The sequence below is a fragment of the Manis javanica genome, chromosome 12, assembly GCF_040802235.1.
Source record: "Manis javanica isolate MJ-LG chromosome 12, MJ_LKY, whole genome shotgun sequence".
NCBI lineage: Eukaryota > Metazoa > Chordata > Mammalia > Pholidota > Manidae > Manis > Manis javanica.
This window is the reverse complement of record NC_133167.1, coordinates 12,219,726-12,242,241: the sequence shown is the minus strand read 5'-3', so window position 1 is coordinate 12,242,241 and position 22,516 is coordinate 12,219,726. Positions and strand designations below refer to the sequence as shown.

Genomic DNA, 22,516 nt, shown 5'->3' with positions numbered 1-22,516 from the left:
AGTTTTGCTTTTGTTCCTTTGCTTTCGGAGTCACCAGAAAAATCATTGTCAGAACTGATACCAAGGAGTTTACTGCCTATGTATGCTTTTAGGATTTTTATCATTTCAGGTTTTACATTTAAGTCTTTAATCCATTTTGAGTTAATTTTGTGTATGATGTAAGATAGTGGTCCAGGTTCATTCTTTTGCACGAGGCTGTCCAATTTTCCCAAAATCATTTATTAAAGAGTCTGTCGTTTCCTCATAGATTCTTGACTTCTCTGCCATCATATATTATCATGTCATTCTTATCTCCTGGGAATCCCAAGTTCAGTGTTGATTTTTATTCCTAATTTGTGAAGGCTTCACATTTTACATTTCAGCCTGAAATATCTCTTTCCAGTATCTTCCTATGAATAGATACTTAAAAACAAGTGAAGTTGCTAAGAGTCAATTTTAAAGAATAAAAATGAAGGGGATAATGCACACCTCTTTCTTATTTCACTTTTCCATCATTTCAAGTTTTTATCTACAGCCTCTGCAACCCATAAAAAAGAAATGACCAAAATTTAAATTGGTAGCAGACATAGGAGAATTATTCTAATCCAGGAGCTGTGAAAATGATTTACTTCTAATGGCTTCAGAAGGTCCAGGCAAATTATCTGTTTCCACTACTGACTTAAATATATATAGTCTATAGTGCAGAGTGTTTAGCTTTATAAAATCATTTAACAAATAATTTTGTTATTCAGTGTTAACAGTCTTCATTATTTCAGGGGATATGTGAGAATTATATGCTAGAACTTCTGATTTTCATTTTGAATATGCATACAGTCCATTAAAGTTTCTTATTTTGTGGCATTCTTTTTCTTCCCCTTCTTGGTATCAACTTCCACTTCTCTAGTTAAAGGAAGGGAAATTCTCCACATTTTAGTTACTTTTGTATTTCTTCTCATGAGATTTCTCCCCATGCCACTATGAGCATTCTAATTCAACAATAATACCACACCAAGCTCTTCCTGGAAGGGCTTTCTCTTTAGTTTTAATAGAAGAATACCATGAATGTGAAATCTTTTATGTATTTATTTTTCTTTATGGCATCATGAATGTAAGAAAAGAGGTTTGGGAACAAAGCCACTGAAGATTTCAATACACCTAAAGACAGTGGGAAGGCATTTGTCTGAAAGGGCAGCTAAATACTGCTTTTTACACTTCACATGCAGCCTTCCAACTGCTTGGACACAGCTTCCAAGTTGTAACCACTTCTCAGAACTATTTTCAGAAAGAGGAAGTCTTGATGTTAAAAAATGCTTTGCTTTTCAATTTTACCTACAGAAAATATGTGACTAACAGTCAAACATTCTGAATGTAACAATCACTCATGAAAGCCTAGGATGTGATGGAACCTTCCCATCACAAAGTTATAGGAGGTCCTCTATTAGGAGTGACCTGAATCTAAAGGGATGCTCAGATATTTGGTAAAAGTTAATGTTCACTGTTCTGAACATAAATTTGCTGTTTGGAGAAACCATTGTTTTGCTTTTCACAGTAATGCAACTCCAAAATAAAGGGCCTCCTTCCCTCCTCCTTTTTTTTTTTTTTGGCTAATCTCAGCTCTACAATTCCCTTCTCCATAAAGTAGACCAAGTGCTCTTTGAAAGAGGTAAACCAGATCATGCCACACTTCAGGTTAAAATTTCCACAGGCTTCTTTTTCAATGAGAATAGAATTCCAGCTCTGTTCCACCAGTCACAAGGTTCCCTGTCTTGTTCCATGGCTTCATGTTGATATTCCCGTTCCAACCCAAATTCCAGCCTCCCTGACCCATTCTCAAGTGGTCATGCTGGTTCCTACCTCAGGGCTCTTGCCCTTGATTTCTCCTCTGGGAACTCTTTTCTTGAGATTGCAGTGCTGTTAGCTACTGTTCCTTCAAATCTCAGGTCAAACGCCACCTCTCAGGGCTCGGCCACAACTCCTCCCTCAAATTCTGCATCCAGGAGCTGAGACCAGCACTTCCAAGCATCCACGTCCGGAAAAGGTTTCCCGGGGGCTCAGGAGATCTTGGAAAGTGGTACCCAAATCTGAACCATGCATCCATTCAAATGTTAGATGCAGTGCGTCTCATCTCACTGTCTCACTTGAGGAAAATGTTACTGAAAACTTAATTTTTGAATGTCTTAAGTGTTTTTCTGGATTATCTGCCTCATTTTCATTTGATGAACCAATGCATTGGGAGATTCCAGTTCACTGAAGCTCTCTGGATTTTAGCAACTCCAATCCCATCAGGAATGTACTTTTAAATTTGCCATTCAGTCAGTTTACTTATCTGGTAAGTAATTATTGCACATCTACTATGTGCCAGGCATTCTCCTCGGCCTGCAGGGCATTCTACAAAGAGTCCCTGCCCTTTGGGGGTTTTTACTGTAGTGACCCAAGCACTGCATAAATGGCTACACTTTAGTTCAGGTAGTTGGTCAGTGAGCCTCTGTGCAGAGGGAGCATTTGAGTGGGTGCAGAATGAAGTCACCTTCTCCTAAAGGCTTCATTTTCACAGAATAACCCCCCCAAAATTAGGTGCTTATTTTTCCCTTTTGGCCATTCTTAGACATATCACTTCTGTGGAGGTTGTTTAACTTCATGACTTTTAATATCCCCACATGAAAATACACAAAGCCAGTGGCAACATAAATGCTACATACAGACTAACGTTGGAAAAAATTTTGGGTCCAAATTGTATTTTTTTAATCCTCTTCGTACAGCTATTGAACGAACAGCTCACCAAAGAATGACATAATGATAGTTTAAAACTTTATTCAAAAACTAAATAGGACTATATTTAGATCTCACCCCGAATTCCGTGAACATACAAACAACATGTTGTAGGGCAAATATTCTATTGTGACTCATTTAAAAATTTTGTACAATATACTTTGGCATCAATGTATATGCATTCATAAACAATGGCAGAACTTAGAACATATTTTGTATATATATGGAAGACTCCAGGATTACTCATAATGTGTTCTTACCGAGGTAACTGTCGAATGTCTCCAGAATATTGTTCATATTTGTAGTTGACTAGATACCACTGGGAACTATAAAATTTACAAGCCTGAAAGAAAAACAGAAAGACAATAAAAAACTATTGTCCTGGCAAAATACCATTCTCATAATCTCTGGGGCAGTAGCAAGATAGTGATGCTAGCGATTTTCAGGTAGGCAAGGGGCTTGCTCATTGTAATCATTTCACATTTTCCAGTGCAATGGAAATCTAACTTTTCCCAGACTCTTGGATGAGGAACTATTTAACATATTTATTCTATTTTATTCCATCAAGGAAATCCTAATTTAATCACCAGCTGAATCATACCGGATATGCTGCTAACCTCAAGTACTGTCATTTTTCAGCTCTCCTTGGCAACATTATTTAACAGTTCTTCACAGTGGAAGATGTTATTTTTTACATGTAATCTTTTCACATAATTTTAGCCCATTTCTTCTCCTTCTTGTGTCAGTCATATATATGTTTCCACTTTATAGCAACCCTGTTGTCAAATTGAAATCAGTTTTTCAGTTTTATCTCATTGCCTCCCTAGGCCCAGCCCTCTCTGTGATTATTCATTGATTTTATGAATACATGTGAATAAATGACGACCACAAAGCTTTTAAAAAATAAAGCTGTTAGTACAAAATAATAATCTTCAGGTAGTACATAATGGCTGATTTCACAGTATTTACTGATGACAAATATTCCTTAACCACCTTCCATGTGCCCAGCCTGTGCTGACCATGGAGTGGCAATGGGAGCTTCACTAGACGGCTTTTAAGATTCCTTCTGATTCTAAAATTACATGAATCTGGGAATTTAGCAGCTAATACTAGGATTTGAAAGAGACCAGAACCTGTAGCATTAGTGAAAAAAATGAGGAACAAGAAACTTATTGCAACATGAAAAATAAGGACCTATGGTCATCTTTGTAACCAAGGAGACAGGCAAGATCTCTTTGCAAGTAATCTCTCCAAATGCAGGCATGCTGCAGCAAAGAAAGCACTGGATGTCTGTGCAGAAGCAGAAGGTGGAGGGAATGGTCCAAGGATGGTGCAGAAAAGCTTATGGAAAACACAGGGCTGGTTCCCTGGCTAAGATGCACGGAAAAGGCAGGAAGAGGGGCTAGGCATGCTCAGTGGCTCTGGATCTCTCTGGCCTTGAGTTTTCTCAGCGCCATGCCTTTGTTTGCTGCAGGAAGCACACCACACAAACTAGGACTGAGGACTAAACAATACGTGAGGCAGGGACAAAGGTACAGGAGGAAGATGGTGGCAGAGGCACAGGAGATGAGTTTAAATACAAACAGCAGTGAGACAAATGGACATGGATAACAGTAAAAAGGAATCCAGGGGACCTGTACTGGTTGGCATGGATGGAAAATGGATATGTGAACAAAAGTGAGCCTTTAGCTAAAATTAAAGTTCTTAAGTTGCTAACTCCTGAGCCAATTCTGTAAATCACATGTTTCTGGAAATAACAGGAAATCTGAGCCCTAACCATGCTCACTGGCTAAAAAGTTCCATCTTCATTTTAGATAAAGATGCCAGGGATTCAGGCAAGTTGCTGGTAGGCCCCAGGCATCCCAAGGCATGGAGACAGAGCATGCATGATTATAGTTCTTACCCTCTGTCTCTCCCTTTTCTTTCCTTCTTCTATTCCTTGCTGTAGTTCTCAAGTGAAATGAAATGTCTTTTAAAGTGGAAAACAAAAAGCATAAAACTTACTCCCTTTTATCATTCTTCTAATCCTTTTTTTTCTGGTACATAGTTTTATCTAATTCCTCTCTCAAAAAATATGGAATTTGAATATTGTTTTTATTCACATAATGGCATCTGCTTTCTAAGTTTTATCATCACTCTAAATAAGTAGAATAATTTACTGATCCAGTTTCCTTGTTTTGGAGATCATTCATTTCTTAGTTTATTAAACAAACCTTACTGTGTGCCCAGGATTGTTCTAGGTGATGTGAATTCATCAGTGAACAAGGGACAAAATGCATGCCCTCTTGAAACTTCTACCTGTGTAAAGAACTGGTCAATAAACACAAAATAAATAAATTGCAGAATGTATTAGAAAATGGTTAAGTGTTATGCAAAATAAAGCAGAGGAACATGGATATTGCCGGGGAAAAGGGGCCAGCTTAAACAGAATGGTTAGGGTGGGTATTAAGGAGAAGATGGCATGTGAGGCAAAGACTTAGAGAGGTGGACAGAATGAGCAGTTATTATGGCCCCTTCCAATTTTATGCCATTGTAGACAAAAAGGCCTTCAGAGTATTTCTTCATGCATTTGGTCTTCCCATCTGCCCCACGTCCGACCCATTTTGGGTCATTTTCTTAGGACAGACTACTCAAAGTATTTTAAAGATTCTTGATAAAAAATTGCCAAACCAATGTTCATTCTTTATATGTTAAATGCAAATGGAGGGTGCAGTGCTGAACCAGGAGCTACAGGGCTTTATTCTTGTTCTGGAACTAGGACTGACTTCCAACATGACTTTGACCAAATCATTTTATTTATCAGGATTTCAGATTTAGCTATTGAACATCCAGAATGTTAGATGTGATTAGAAATTTCTGTCCCGTAATATCTATCTCTGCACTTCCTAATTTGAAGGTTTTAATGGGACAGGCTTGCAGAGACTTACCACTGACCTTTCTTGCTATGGATAATACCTGTTTAACCATGATAAACACGTATACTCATGCATACTGCACATAATAGTCACAGGATGCCACAGGCTTAATCGAATCTGAGATATATGTTAATCCTGAATTCCACTGACCTAAAACGAATGTGGTATGTTCTTGTATTAATAGAGTCTAATAAAGAGCTACGTCCTCTTTATTCTGGAGTAGGAGGTATTTTTCAGACTCTCTGCTCCTAGGTGCTTTACATATAATCTTAATAAGGACTTCATAACATTTTATTATTCCCATTTTATAGCTCACAGGGGCAAGGAGAGGCTCAGATCTTTGCCCAAGATACTATATATGATACAAGTAAAATTTCAAACTGGATTTGCCTGACTCTAAAAGTCCATTCAGCTGATTTATGAGTTTTTTGATGACTGTAGATTTTTCTAAGCACATCTGGACCATCATTCCAGATGTTTGTTTGTATGGTGTTTCTGTTTTTGTCGTGGAGTCAGATCTGGTTTTGAATTTTGGTATTAGGTCTTGCATCTCAGTTAAGTAACTTAATACCTCTAAATTTCTTTGTCTAAATAATACCAACTCTATAAGGATCAAATAAGATAATTCCAAAAGGCACCTATCCTGGGGCAAGTACTTAATAAACACTTGCTTTAAAAAATCATTTTCCCACCAAGTTTGACTCAGTCTATAATTCATATTTGCAATAGTTGGCAATAATTAATTTTTCTTGATTTATGAAAGTACAGTTTTGATGAGATATATTATCAAAAGAACTCTGATTACCAAAGAGCTCTGTTTTAATCAAATTGCTTCTGAATTTATTTGGTAGGTTACATGTATCTGGTGGTACGTAAATAAGGACCTAAATCTGCAATTTCTCTGGTTCTGAGAAAGCCAGTGCATTTTCCAAATGCATAAACATTTCTCCTACATAGTTATGGCATTTTGGAAATGTTACGCATAGAAAATTATTCTCTATTCTTTGTTCCAGCCCACGCAGTCACTCTAAACTAAGATCATTAAGAGCTATTATGATTGTGACTACAACTCTTCTTTGTCCAAAATGAAGCTGAAGTGACCTGTTGCAAATTCAAAGTCACAGGCTACAGCTCTGCTTTGATCCTAAGGCGGTGGCTCCCTTTTCCCCTTATCACAGAGCCCACTACACCATTTCAAATTACTAACTCCTTAGCCCTTTTGAAATGGAAGCTGCTGCCATCTACTTCAAAGGTGAAGACTGTGAATCCAACAAGTTTGCTGAGCTGCTTAATTTTTCCAAACAGCAATGTCATTTCATTGATCATGTTTGCTTCTGTAGCCTTTGCTTGCCATCTCTGCTGTTACATGTTTAAACAGAAAAAAACCAAGCAAAGTTAATATGGTAGCAGGCTTTCATGCTGTTACGATAGTGTTTCCTAAATTGTATTTTGTCCATACATTGTTTGGGGTTGTTAATTAAAATGCAGGTTTCTGGGTCCCACATGAGAGCCACTGAATAGGACTCTCCAGAGGGTCCCCCCCCCCCAAAATCTATCAGTTCACTGGAGTGACAATATGGCTTGATCCTTGCCATGCTGTTGGCCTAGGAACTGAGTGTTGGGATCCTAGTGTCATACAGTGGTCGCAAGTAACTGAGATTATCCTCCCAGCTTTCACTTAAGCAGATACAGCCTTTTAAAAGAGCAGGATGCATATCAACTCCAGTGTGGAGTTTTATTTATAGTGGACATTCAACATGTATTTGTTGAATGAATGCATCTCCTCTATCCTTTTTCCTTTACAAGTAATTATACATAACACTTTGAAAGTTCTAAAAATCTAAATACTTTGGAAAAGATTGGGCCATTGTAAGTGGCAGCCAAAATACTGTAAAGAAAATATTTCATCTTCTTTTCCATTCCCCTTCTCCTTACAGAATCATCAGAATCAATTCAAATCATGTTACATACCTCAAAGAGCAATTTGGGTTTGGCAACGCAATTTGTCTGTCTCTTAAAAGGACTGATTATTAGATTCTGACTACAGAGTAATAAGCAGGTAATAGATGGATTTTTAGATAAAAATTATTTTTCTTTCTGGCTATCCAGGTTTACTTAGTTACACGACTACGTCCTTGCCAAAAATATTTAGGTGTTCATTTTGGCCCTTAACCAAAGGGATTAATTCTGTATTTGTAAAATAATGGTGGTAATTTTCATATTCATGCCATTGTTTATAAAGTTTAGAGTTATTTATGACTATTGTGTACATATCGTGAATGTGCATCATGAAATTAAATGGATTTGGCAAATTATGTATTGAAAGTGTGCCTGGATAATATAGTGTCTATACTGAGACACTTCAAATTGAAGGAAGATGCTATTAGCCAGTCCAACAACTAGATTAGACCATTCCTCCAAACCAGGACATGCAGTCACCCAATACATTGGTATTTTAGAGAAAAAGAGAAAAGGCACAGAAAACATTTCTTCTTTAATTGGATCTCATTATATATTCCTTTAAATGAAATAATTAATTTCTACAGTATAAAGATAAGTTGAACAGTTAATGATTTTTTTAAACTTACACTACACTCTTGGGAGAGAAGTATATAAATGAGTTTGGATAAAAGAAACAATGTAAATATCGATAATGATCAGTTTCAGAACTCATGGTACAATCTTATTTGCTGGATTTTGAGTTTGATTTTCAAAAAAAATATTACTTGATATTAGATAGTGTTACTATGTATATAAATATGTATGTACAGTGTAAAACAGAAAGTCATATCAAATGCCAACCATAGGCAAAAATCAGTTTTTAATTATTTTGTTGCTTGGAATTATAAAGTAGCCCAAATTGTTATCTTCATTGATTCTAAACTGAAAGTGAATCAAAATATTTGGTTTGTCTGTTCAGATGGGTTGTATTAAGGCAGTTGAACAAACTGTAAAATTAGACTTCCGTAAATCACACCTGTGTCTAACCTGGGAACATGCACTAATTTCCCAGCTAGATTTTGCAAGTAATTTGTTGGGACATGAATAATGGATGGTACTAAAAATCCTTGGCAATATTATGATCTTGTCATTCTTTTCATATAAGGCATAAAATCTGGGTTGTAAGTCAATGTAACTGGAATTTTAGGTTCAAACTTAAAGGGTTCTTTCTTATTCTTACACTCCAGGGTCTCTAACTTGTACTTCTGTTTCCATTCACTTACCACCAAATATCATAGGGGTGATTTTTTTTGGGGGGGAGAAGAGGAATTCAATTTGGAATTGTAACAGTTTTGTGTATTTGGAAACAAGACTGTTATTCTGGAATTTAGTGACTTGAAAATAAATTTCTTTAGGGTCATTAATGTGAAACACAAAACCATTTTGTTTTTACTGTTTCATCAGTGTTCCCATATACATTTTATTCTAATGCCACTAAAAACAAATTTGAATTTATCTTAATCAACTTTCATATGTTTATTATCTTTAGTGTTGCACATTAAAAAACAGTGGATGACTCATTTTGTTCTGGCCATGGCAGAAATAAAGTCATTACATGTAAGTTAAGAGTAGGCTAAATATAGGACAATAAGAGATTTTGATAATAATTTTTCTTTTAAATTCTTGAATTTGCAAATATCTAAAAAAATCAGAAGTCCCTAAGCCTCCAGCAAGACCTTCATTAGTGAATTAAGAGCCCCATTCTTCACAACAGAAAAAAATATCATTTATTTACACTAATTTTATTAAGGAAGGATTATGAATTTTTTTAAATTTGGAGAGATTTTTATAGTCACATGTTTCCCAGTATCTGACAGTAATTTAAACTGTACATGTAGTGCTGATGTCATATTGAACAGGGTCGTTCTAGAGTGAGAAAAACTACGGCCACCATTCTGAAGTCTAACATCAATGAATGCATTAGAATCTGTTCATTTGCTGCCCAATGATTCAGAATCAGAAAACAGCACTCATTTTTACTTAATTTATTTATATATGCAGAAAAGCCCAGAATCATTTATTGAAAGACCTATTCTTATTTCTGGGTAAGTTTCAGTGCACATTTTTCTACATGTGACATTCAACAATCTGCAGAAAGTACAAAGACATTTGATTAAAAGAGTGGTTTCTTTATCAATGTACCTCATATGCAGTCCAAAATTAAACATAAGGCACATAAATTAATTTTAGTCGTAAAAGCAAGAAATGAAATTCTGTGTTTTCTTGACACAAGATGCATTTCAAATCTAGTTAGATGTATTTCTTTCGATTAACAAAAATAGGCACCACAAAATACATTTGAAATCATGGCCAATCTCCCTCTTCCCATAATTTTCTCTGCTTTGTCTAGGACCCAATATCATCTTTACTTCTCAACATGATGCAGCTTCTACCTGGAATATTTGTAATTTTCTCTTGAATTAGTTACATGCCGCTTATCTGGGTCCAAATTATGGGAGAGGAAGAAATTTATTTTTTAATCTTATATTCATTTAATTATACTGTTTGTCATGTTTGCAAAGTTTTTCTTCTTAATAAACTAAGCAATATTTTGTACATCACTTAATAGCCTACTGAACTATTTTTCACTCTGGTGTGCATAGAGTATTCTACCTGAAGAGTTCCATTATTTTTCCTGAGTTTATTCTCAAAACGCCTTGTAGGTAAAGGGACAACAATACACTAACAGCTTGTTTGATAAAATAACCTATCCTACATGTCTTCAGAGTTTAACCCACTCAAATCAGGCTAGCTCAGAGCTTCTGAAACTGCTTTGTTAAGAATCACCATTGACTCTGAACTACCAAATCCAGTGGACCCTTACCTGCACCCTTCTTTGATATTTTATACCGTTGACTCACCTTACTATTGACTCTTCTTTGATTCTAAGAAATCAGTTTTTTTTGTTTTCTCCCTACCTCCCTGTCCACTCCATCTCCACATGCTATGCAAGGCTCTCTTTACCAGCCCCTTAAGTGGGAGGGTAGCGCAGGGACCTGCCTTTTATTTCCAGCCCTGCCCTCATGGCATTCCTGGACAAAGTCTTCCAGGCTCAAAGCTTCAACTTTCAAACCCAGAGCACCTGCTCGCCCCTTCCTTCCATGTTGAGACCTGTATATTCTTGGACATCTCCCTCTGCGTGCTGGCCAGGACATCATCTTATTTGCTTCACCCATCCCTGCTCGAGCAGTCTTTCATTTCCTCTGGGCATCTTATTTAAGTCATTGGTACCCTATCTAGCTAAGAGTCCAAGCTGGAAATGTGGGAGTCATCGCCCTCCTGTCCTTCACTCTCTTTTCAGTCACCACCTCCTATCGATTTCTACATCCCTAGCTCTTTACTGTCCCCACAATCATGCTGCTGTATCAGTACAGGTTGTTAACCCAGCTGGGCTACTGAAATAGGCTCTTACCTGTCCAACTTCTCTTCAGTCTCACTCATCCCCGAAAGCCAACCCACCCATTTTCTGGTGTGCCTTTGGTTATATTTTTCTAACATGTGAACCTGACCTTGCTTCTCTATTTTACGGTAATACTCGAGGGTACTTGTCACGTTGTACTGCAAAAGTCTGATCATAAGTCTGTTACTGCCTGCCTGATGGGGTGCTCCTTGCAGGCAGGGGCTGTGTTACATCTGCTGGGAACCAATAGTTAAGTAAGTGATAAATGTTGTTGAATAATAAGCCCAGTTCAATCTTCCATGTGGGGACAGGCCCTTTATTGCATACACTCTGTATGTGACCCATAGTCCAGTATAAGTCAATGGGAGAGGAACTTTCTGTGTAAAGAATTTAGCTCTCTGTAAAGATAGGGTAGTTAATTCCACTCAGGGTATATCTAAAATAGCAGCTTGTTTAAGCCAATGAATTCACATTTACCTCAAAGACAGGGAAAAAAATAATCTGGTAACTAGCTAGGGGGTTGAGAGGAGAAAATTAAGGGCTGAAAACAGTGTTATTCTGACCTTTGTGATCATTATGATGAACTTCAAACTTTGAAGTTACCCATTTGTACTTAAAATTTTCTGTGTGAGGTAAGTGCCTATAACTGCTACAGCTGGGGTATATCTAGGATCATGTCCTAGTTGTGCAAGAGGTTAACTCCCTGGACAGAGGTTAACTCCCTTGACATTTTCATTATTATTGATAAGGAATAAGAATAATGGAGTGCATGAAAAGAAAGAAACAATTTTTTTGATCTTTTGGAGGTTTTAATATTATTTTCTCTTCATCACCATCTGTCTTAATGAAATGCATGTCAGGGCTCACCTAACAGCTGGCCCTGTTTCAATGGCGCTGTCCTCTGCGCAAGTTCCTGGTGATCCATCAGATTTACATCAATATGCCTCAAAGATGTTTCTCAAGACAACTGGGGGGGAAGTGGACAGAATTTCTCCATGGCCGAATAACTCTGGGAAATATTTCATCATATTCCCTGCTAAGACTGTCCCAGTGGGTTAAAGAGTTTGGGAGAGAGAGGGAGAGAGAAAGGGGGTCTGTGTCTGTGTGAAATTGGTGTCTCCTCTGATCTCAACCATTTGTTCAGCTGGCTTTTAGTGTGAATTTTCTATGGTAGCCTAGAGATTACAACATTTATTCTGTCTGATTTGTATTTCTAAGTCAGTCATGGGTCCTGTTTTGTGTGTGTGGAGAATTCCACTATTTCTGGTCTGGAATCCCTGCTCAAAATCTGAACCTTTTCTTGTCCCAGTAACCTAGTACTCTCTGAGTGAGGACACTACATAATCATTATGTGTTTGTGGGTGTGTACAAATACATACAAGACATAGATAACTGCTTCTGTTCTTTTAATGTTTCCATAACTCTCAAGTCTCCAAGTGTTCTATTTCTTGACCAAAATGAGATTTGGATTAAGTTTGTGACTCTCCCCTCCCTGTTTTTCTACTCCTGCAGCAAGTTGGTTACCAGAAATGTCAGGGGGCTTTTGTTGACAGAGTAACTTGCTGCTATAGTCCTTTGTCAGTATTTCTTTCAGCCATTCAGCCGAAGTGGTCCCTGGACCCTGGCTCCCTGTTGGGTCACTGGATCATGCTCAATTCTCTGCTCTCATCTTCTTTGTTAAGAGAGACCAAAGTAAGAGCTTAGTGTTAATTAGAGTTTTGAGCTGCTGGCTTATATTATCCTTTTGTGCATATTAAAATGAAAACTTTGCTATAGAAATTTTGCTTAAGAAGTCTGCATCCTATTTATAGATCCCTTTAATTGCTCCCCCAAGCCCTCAGAGGAAGGGAGTGGTGCTTGTTTTAAAAAGGAAATTTTTCTTTTTTAATGGTTGTAGATGTTGATTTTAAGCCACTTATGAGGATCAGATAAAGACACTGCTCCCCACTTGTTATTTCCCAAATCTTTTCATAGCATTGCTATAATTACTTTTAGAAACAGCATTGGGATTATTAAGATCCCCATTTAAAGATGGAAAACTGAGGCAGAAAAGTTAGTGTTTGTCAAAATGAAGGATATATTCCCTTGTGAACAGTAGAAATATCCTCATAAGGTCTGGCTTTTAAGTGCATGTTTAAAGAATTTCTCAAAGAGCCAGAGGTAGCAAAGTGGGTAAGAGCTTGGAGCATGGAGTCAGAGAGATCAGGACCTTAATTCTGGCTCTGTGTGAATTTGGAAAAATTAATCATTCAGAACCTGCTTACTAGGCTGTCAAATGAGGTAGTAATACTTATAGTACAAAGTGCTCAGAGATACACATATATGTATAATACTGCTCAACTATGGCTTGATGTTAATAAATGTAACCGTGAAAGCCTAAGGTGGATGTGAAATAAGCCTATACTCTTATGTGGGAACTATTTAACCTTACATTTAATAGACATAGAAGAGAATCGATAGGTAATACAGAAAAGGGAGAGATAAAATATGAAGTCATTCAAAATTAAAAAAAGAAAACAATGCCTACAGTCTTTCACCAGAGGCTGAGAGATGTCCAAGTAGAGTGAAATGAGAGATAATTCAAAATTAGTATTGAACTGGCTGTGTTTCAATTAGATTCATGCTAGTTTGTTGCCTAGCAACCATGGTGTTTAGCACCCCATGGGGAACTACAGGGCAATTTGGCACAGTGTGGACCAAAAAGGTTGCTTAGGACAGTGCAGCCACCACTGGAAGAAAAACACGTGCTTCTACAAAACCCTACAAACGTCAGTGAGTTTGTTACGGTGCTGGCTTAATCTGGCTTCAAAAATCCAGCCAGTGTTTCTCGAAATGTGCATAACGCATCAGAGTTACCTGGATAAAGCTAGAGTGGGTTATTAGGACGAAGGCTGAGAGACGTTTTCCTTCCGGAGGGCAGCTACAGCCAAGCACCACACCTGCACATAGCATCATGGTTAAGAGGCCAGGGACGAGTTGGCCTGGTTTGGGGTGATGGATCCTTCTCTTCCTAGTTGTATGATGCTTTAATCTTTCTATGAATGTTTTCTCATTATGAAAAGATGATGATGACAGTGACGAAGGCTGTGTTTGTAATTACTGCAAGTAGAGGCTTAGAATCAAATCTGGCACAAAGTACGCAGTCAGTAATGACTGGCTGCAGGTAACTATTGGGGTCAAGACTTTCTGCCATCAGAATTCTCTGGGGGTGCTTTTCAGTCTTAACCTGGCTCTCTGACGACCCTTTCTTTATATACTGTCTCCAGACCTGCCTATTCATGCTCCACTATCATGGCGTGATCTTTGTAACTGGGGCTTCTCTTCTTCCCATCCTATAAGGCACAGATTTCGCTTTATTTTCATCCTTAAAACCAAGCACAAGGAGTTTCCACAGGATTTTCACTTCTGGTGAGACAGAAAAATTAGCAGGAAATAAAATCCAGTAGTTTTTCCCAGACTTCCTCCTCTACTTTCTTTTCTTTTCTTTTCCTTTTTTTTTTCTGTTTAAGATCCACCCAGTTGGGAAAAATACATGAAAGATTCATTCATGTGGCCCAGTCTATGCTCAGTCCTGAGATTTGCAACATAGAAGTTTGGCTGGTACCTGGGATCTAAGATAAAAGGAGTCGTATTTGACTTCTCCCAGGGGCAGTTCCCAGGAGAAGGAGAACCGGAGGGTGGAGGTGAGAAGAGGAATAACTCCGGGCTGCAGGCAGTAGAAAGGGAATTCAGGTAGCAACAAAGGGGAAGATGACACATTTCTCCCCAGGACACAGGCCGCTCCTCCGAAGCTGACATCCTCAGAGAACAACAGACATAAGGGGATCGATCTGGCCGTGGGAAGTTGTGGTGCAGAAGCTCATGAAAGCACAAACCAAACCAAAGGCCTCTCAGAAGCCCAGACTATCCTTAGGAGGCTCCAGCGCTGTTTGAGCTGCTTTTCGAGCCATCCTGAGGAAGTAGCTAAACTAGACACTTGGTTGGATCCAGAGGCTGGGGGTGGAGTTTAGGATTTGAGAGGACTGGACCCACCATCCCAAAGGCACCCAGGGCAATAAAGTGCTAAGTAAGAGCCCAGAGCTAGAGCAGCCTGGCAGCCAAATCCACAGCCTGGACAGCCTCAGGTGCTGGCGACCCACACGGGAGAGGGAGAGTCTCTGGTTCTCCACAGGGCGATTTCCACAGCTCAAAGGAGACCGGTGAAAACCTGGGAACACGCAAATGCCCTCTACACCCAGAAAGAGGCGAAAGGACCATAAAATGAAAAGTCCTTCGAATGATGGCAATGTTTATAAATCCAAAGCCGTTAGCAGTACAAATGACTAAGAATAGATTAAGTTAGATGAACTTAATTGGTGTCTATGGTGGGCAGACAAGCCCAGCAGGTAGAATCAAAACACCTAAGAGACTTTGATGGCTCCATGTGGTATCTTCCTTATCAAACTAAAATACTAACAGTTACAAAGAATCTGATGTAATCTTTAAGGTGACTACTTAATGATTTGAAGAACAAAGTTGAGTTTTAACTTCTGGAGACAATTTTAATAGAGAGAGTTGGTTTACCTCAAATTCTGGCAGCATTTAAAGATATATTCTAACAAATTTTTTCCAAAATAGTTTTTAAGCACAAAATTTCATTTGGAACACCACAACAATACAGAATATACAAAATGAAAATCAATCTCTACCTTTCCCCTACAACCCCAAACTTGTGATATAAGCAGTGTTCTGAGTTCGATGTGCATTTTAAAATACTTTTTCCAGGCTTATATAAACCTATTTACGTATACATTTACAGATTTTATGTATTCACTGATATCCTATGATATATTCTGCAATTTACTTTTTTCTCTTAACAACATATCATGAGTATCCAAGTTAATAAATTTAAATACATGACATTTTTATTGGCTATATATTGTTACAAAATATAGATGTGCCAAAATTTATTCAAACCCACCCTTATCAATTGATATTATAAATTGTACAATGCATCAAAATTCATGCTTACAATTTTATTTTATGCCCTTGTATTTGTTTTTATAATGCACATGTTACACATTTATATGTCCTACTTAAATACATTTGAATGACATTTCAAAAGGTTATAGACATGTGATCATTATACACATTGTGTGATAGCATTTATTTCCTTATATCTCCACTACTATTAAATTACACACATCTTAAAACTTTTTTTCAGATACTACATGCCATTTTTGCTTTAATTTGTATTTCCATGACTACAGGTGAGGCTTTGTGACTTTTTATGCCTCTTGGCCAGTTGCATTTCCTCTTTTTCAACTGCTTGCTCATGTTTTTTGCTTATAGTTTCCTGGGTTCTTTATTTATTTCTTTTCAACTTATAGGATTTTGAATTTTGGGAATGTGTGTGTGTGTGTGTGTGTGTATGGCAAAAGACATAATGAGTTGCAAATAATTTATTTGATTTTCTTTTGGCTTTATTTATAGTACTATTCATCAGACAAAAATTTTAAATTTTTATTTGCTTAAATCTGTCCATTTTCCCTAACTTTCCATTTAAAAATGTTTTCTTACATTTTTATGATTTTTGTTTTTAAAATTTAGATTTTTTTCCAGTCATCTGGAATTAATTTTTGTATGTATTATGAGATAGAGTCCTAACTTTATCCCCTTCCAAAATGGATAGCCAAATGCTATTTGTTGAATTTTTCAACCCTCTCCAGAGTATTTGAAATGCTGTATATTTATCATTTACTAAGTAACCATGTGTACTTGGATCTGTTTCTAGATATTATTTTATTTCACTGATATGTTTATTTAAGAAGATAGAAAAAGATGTAGAGTGTCCCCATTTTTTTACACCAAGGATTTATTTCTCCAATACCAAAGAAAAAATAAACTAGCACCAAACTGCACTCATGAATATAAATGCAAAAATTTGAAATAAAGTTTTATCAATTCTTATGCAGCAGAGTATTATGGTCATAAAAGAACCTGGACAAGGAAGCTTATATGGAAACACAGGTATGGATCCACAGGAGAGCAACCTATTAATTCATTAGAGCCAAATTCAAGTAGAAAAGCTATTATGTATCAGCAGACTGAGACTGAATATGCATTTCAGAACAGGATAACCAGTCCTTACAAGCACTGTAAAGAAACCGAGAAAGACCCTTCTCAGACATTTCTTTTATGCTAGAAACTGTCATAAAACACTTAAGTTTTATAAAGCATTAAAGATACTAAAGTCCTCCCCCAAAATCAAGGATAAGACAAGATGCCTAATAATACTATTATTGAATATTGTTATAGAAATACTGGATAATAAAATAAGACAAAATTAATGAAACAATATACTTATTAGAAATGCAGAAATGTTTGTTTGCAAATGATATAGTTAAACACCTAACAGTTAAATAAGAACTTTTAGGATAACAGAATTAATTAAGTAAGCTAGACATATACTTGAAAAATCAATACCTTTCAGCAATGAACAGTAAGAAAAGGAAAATGGAAATAAATTTAACAACAAAGCTAAAGATATTTATGAAGGAAGTATAATATTTTAGTGAATACACACAGAAGAATTGGCTAAATATTTTCATTAAGAATTCAGTATCATAAACATTTCAAATCCTACTTAACACATATTACTGAAAGACTTTACTTATACAGCTGGTCTCAGTGATTCTGATTTTCTTCTGTAAGACATGATTTGCCAACTCTTTTTTTTTAAACAGCAATGGCCTATTTTAACTTCCTCTAAGGTGGCTGCAAATTGTTATTGTACTGATGTCATAGTTATTATTTTTATCATTAAATGTGAAAATGGTATTCTCAGATATCCTGATGTTATCTGAATCTGCACTTTATTCTTTTTTCTACCTTCTTAGAAGGTGTTGAAATTCAATGTGAACTTTGGGAAATAAATATGAAAAAAAGAATTGGAATAAAAATAAACAGGCCGATTGATGATAAAAGCTGATCTGGATTGAATAATACAACATAAAACATGTATGATTATACATGAAACCATAAGATTGCATGATACTTCAATAAAGAAGTGTGATTAATCAGATTAGTATTGATATGTACACTAATCAGGCTAGCTTATATTCATACAAGTATGTTTGAGAGCTGAGAAAGGGTTGCGAAATTTAGCTTTGACTAAATCCTAATTGGGATATATTACTTTTTCAAGATTGAAGACTGCATTTACATTTTTCAGGGCAGCATGGTTTGTGCTGGGATAAATTTTATCATTGCATTTCCCTAAAGGAAGGACTGGCATCCTTTATTCATTCAATAAATATCTGCTGAAGTCCCTGGCCTGAAGCAGCCCTATAGTCTGTTTTGATGAAGATGAAAAAGCAGTTTGTAGGTCTCTCCTATACCAAGTGAATGCCAGTAGATGCTATGCCAAGAGTTTTATGAGTGCCTGAAAGCTGTCTACGGTGTCTTACCATTAACAAATTCCATGGTTAGTACTTGAAAGAAATATTTCTCTGAAAACAGAAACCCTATTTTCCAAAATCCTCACATTGTACTGCCTTCTTACAGCTCAGTCTGAAAGTAAAATAAAATCACAGTATTCTACTAAGAATATAAAAATATTTCTCAATGTGGGTAATTTTAAATGAAATAAAAACAGAAGGAAAAAAATCCAAAACTTGATTAGTCACCAGATAATGAAAAACAATTAACAGGAAAGTGGAAAGCATCCATGGGAGATGAAGGCGGACAGATATAAACAAATCACAGCATTTGGAATCCTCTATCCAAAAGGAGGGGGTAACAATAATAACAGTAAGTTGTATCGAGCATGAATGAAGCTTTATAAAATAAAGGATTGGAAGCATCACATTTACCTCCTTCACCAGTAAATTTTCTGCTTTGCGCTCTGCGTCTTCAGGCACTGTTGAGTATAAGGTTCGGATATCCCAAGATACGGTGGCGGTCTGAGAAGAACAATGACAAGAAATTAAGCCCTCCAATGGAAAAGTGGAGCAGACCACTACCCTGAAATCCAACAGGGAAGGGTTTTAGATCTTAAGCTAAGAGAAGACAGAGGAACTGTAAGTCTCTAGGAGACAATCAGCCTTTGATTATCACTACTAACATTATTATAATTACTGCTTTTACTGTTTTATCTGGGAAGCTTATAATATTATTTCCTTCCCTGCAGAAAACAAAAAGCTGGGCATCTGTATATTTGGTCTTGTTTATTTCTGTTAGTATCTTTTTCATTGTTGTTAGTGTTAAAACAAATTTGAAATGAAGGAGAAACTTACAAAACCAGCATTATTTTAATCTCTTGAATATCCACAGGTAAATGGAGCCCTTATAAGAAGGGGTGTGTATTTGTGTGTATGTGTGTGTGTGTGTGTGGCCAAAATTAGGGGTGGGAGGGAAGAAAGTGTTAGTAAGTCTGAACCTTGAGAAAATAAATCATGTTTTCAGTGTCTTTATTTTTGTTAAACAACCAAGTTGAATTTTCAACTTCCATGCTCAACAAATACCTTTCTGTTAAATGAATATATGCAAACTAAAAGTATAAAGTATCTTTTTGAATATCTAAAATGGAATTTCATCAGTTATTTTCTCTTTATATACCTTCAGCTCCATCAGGCTAGGGTGAGAACAGGGTACAATCAGAACTTTCCATCAGCAGCTACCAGGCCCCCTGGTGGTGACCAGGATTCTGGGATATGCCCTGTCCACATGCATGGTTCCATCAGTTGAGATCTTTTATTTTGCATGTCCCCAAATCCACAAATGACTCACCAGAGCTTCTAAAGCACCAACTAAGGTGGGTTTGAACTATTCTAGATGAAGGGCATTTTTTCTAGACTAATTATGGGAACAGAGGAAAATCTCAAAGCCCCTTCCGAGTGTTGGAGAAGATGTGCAGGGACGGCTCCCAGGGGATTTAGTCTTCTGAGTTCACAGCTGCTGCTATGCCTCCTGGGGCACTGCTGCGCTTTTCCCTCCAGTCCTAGACTTAAATTTTCTTCGAATTCTCCCTTTTCTTCATTCCTGATATAAACTCCATGAGGGCAAGAGATTGGGTCAGTTTTGTTTGCTGCCATCACCTCAGTGCCTGGCTGGATGCTTACGTCCTTATTTGCTGACTGTGTTGAGTGAGTGTATGTATATGTGGCTCTGTGTAAGTATGTATGAGTGTGTAAGTGGTGTGTGTGATTGGGTGTAGTGTGTCTGTGTCTGGGAGCGTGTATGTAGGGGGCGTGCATCTGCGTGTGTGAGCACGTGCATGTTCGCACATGTATGTGTGGGTGTGGTGTATGTGTATGCATCTATGTGCATGTAGGAGCACGGTGTTTGGCTAATGTGACAGAGGAAGAGTTACACATGAATCTAACACAGAGGATAAAACCTAACAAGAAAACTGTGTTCTAGATGCATCATATGGTAAAATCAATGCTCGTCCTAAAACACAGCTCTAGACTGAGTTCCCTTGGCCAGGGCATTTGACTGAAGTTGTGTACACAGAGTTTGGAAGTGCTAAGGGGCTGCGGCTATCAGTTCCTGCCCAGGGTAGTTATGTCCACAAGGAGTATGCTTCCCACAGGGAGTATGACTGGGCCAATTTAGGACTCAGTATTATTTAGATGTTACAATTTGATTCCTTTTGAATTTCCTCTTTCAAGTTACTTGCTTTATGTTGTTCACTCCGTTAGAAGATAACCAGTAAGTGAACTTTTAATAAAGTTTAGAATAGAAGATTAAATCCATGCCTAAATTGAGCTTTGGGGCGTATTACTGGATTTCAATTATCTGGGGATAACTTGTTTCCTATTTGGACAGACAATTCTCAGATACAGATAATTCTCAGATACTGGTTTAAGAAGCTTTTCTTTTTTCTTAATGGTAATATTTAGGAATATGGGCTCAGCTTCCCAGTAATAATAGTCACATGGCTAATTGATCTGTGCTGTCATATAGTAACGACAGAGCCCCAAATAACATAAGCTAATGCTCATAAGCAGTGTATGAAGTTGGGAAGTCATTCAGGTTGGGGGTTATGAAAACTAATTATGTGTACAAACATGTGTACAATGGATATGACTGATTCGTGATGACCTTAAAGTATGAAACAATGTTGATTCTTTACTAAATAAGACAGCTGGGGCTGAATCACTCTCATGCAACCATGTGATGAATCTAAAACATTATTTTGTACCATGCACAGTTATTGCACATTTCATACCTTGCACAGAATAGATAAGATATAAGAAATGGAATACAGGTATAATGAACACCTATAATATACTACTGTTCTCAGTTATACATTGTTAGAATACTGGAGAGTTTCCCTGTAAAAACAGACAGCCTCTATAAAGTTGAAGAATTTAAACCCAACTTTAAGAATTACGGCACTTCTACTCATTTTTTATTTCTTTTAATGTGTCTCTGTTGAAGCAAAAATAAACTGGTCAAATATGAAAAGTATACGGAGTGATATTTGTTAAGGGTATTTATATGGTTACAGAGAATTTTTTTTTCTGAGAACTAGATGCTCTCAAACCACTGCAAACTGCCTTGGCCACAACCGACTTCCTGTTCCTTTACAACCTGTCTGATCAACAATTACCACAGCTCAGTAGCATGAAATGGGTCTGAGACTACACTGGAACCCGGCCGAGCAACGCTTTCGGTGGCGGTTTTATAAGGGGCCTATTGTCCAGACAGTATGCATTTGGAAATGAACACCATCATTTTATTTATGAAACGGTGCATGTACGCCTGTGTTTGTAATTTCAGGCCCATAATGCTCATCTTCCACTCTAGCCCTGTCACTTTCTGGTTCTTTCTATGTTGCAGTGGGAAATCTCCGGAGCTCTGTGACAGCTACCATTCTGCTGGCTGAAATGACTATAGAAAACTTCATTCCAAGTACATCAGGGCCATTTTTCAGCTGCCCAAAGGCCACTGTTGAAGTTTAAAAAAGAGACTGCCTTTCCTTTCCTGGGGCTGAGCAAAGTTTCCTCTGACAGTATTGTAAATCTGAGCTGCTCAAAAAAAGAGGACAAAAATTATGACGTTTATAGTAATCTATCTATCTGAGCTTGAGAACTTAACAAGCCTTACAATAGGGACTATTAACTAACACTTTGCAATCAATTCCAACCTTAGCATGTGTTTAAAAGTGATCACCTACATTTATCAAGTTAAGACATTGATATTGCCTTTTGTTAGAATAGAGCAGATATTTATGTTAGGTGCTTGAAAAACATTTTTTTGCATAGTCAGAAGAGTGGCCAAAATGATCACTTAATACCTTCCCTGTGCTTTAAGAAGAAGGTCCTTCTTGTTTTGCTAACGATAAACTGTATGGGAAATGCACAAGGGCGAGCAGTTGCCCATAACTGGACAGTGGTCATCACCCAGGTTGTTGAGCAGGGGCACTTATGCATCACAGGATTTAAGTAGGTGAGTAGGGAAATTT

The 22,516-nt window shown here is 37.2% G+C and overlaps 1 protein-coding gene across 14 annotated transcripts in view; it reads right to left on the bottom strand.

The window, feature by feature from the left end:
- Nucleotides 1-22,516, bottom strand: part of DOCK10 (dedicator of cytokinesis 10) — a 233,745-nt gene that overhangs the window by 105,461 nt on the left and 105,768 nt on the right. For all 14 annotated transcript variants that reach the window (XM_073218047.1, XM_073218048.1, XM_073218053.1 and 11 more), the window contains exons 3-4: nucleotides 18,918-19,007; nucleotides 3,009-3,091 (exon numbers count right to left, since the gene is read on the bottom strand). In XM_073218047.1, the coding sequence (XP_073074148.1) occupies nucleotides 3,009-3,091; nucleotides 18,918-19,007 (173 nt within the window). The remainder of the gene's footprint in view (nucleotides 1-3,008; nucleotides 3,092-18,917; nucleotides 19,008-22,516) is intronic.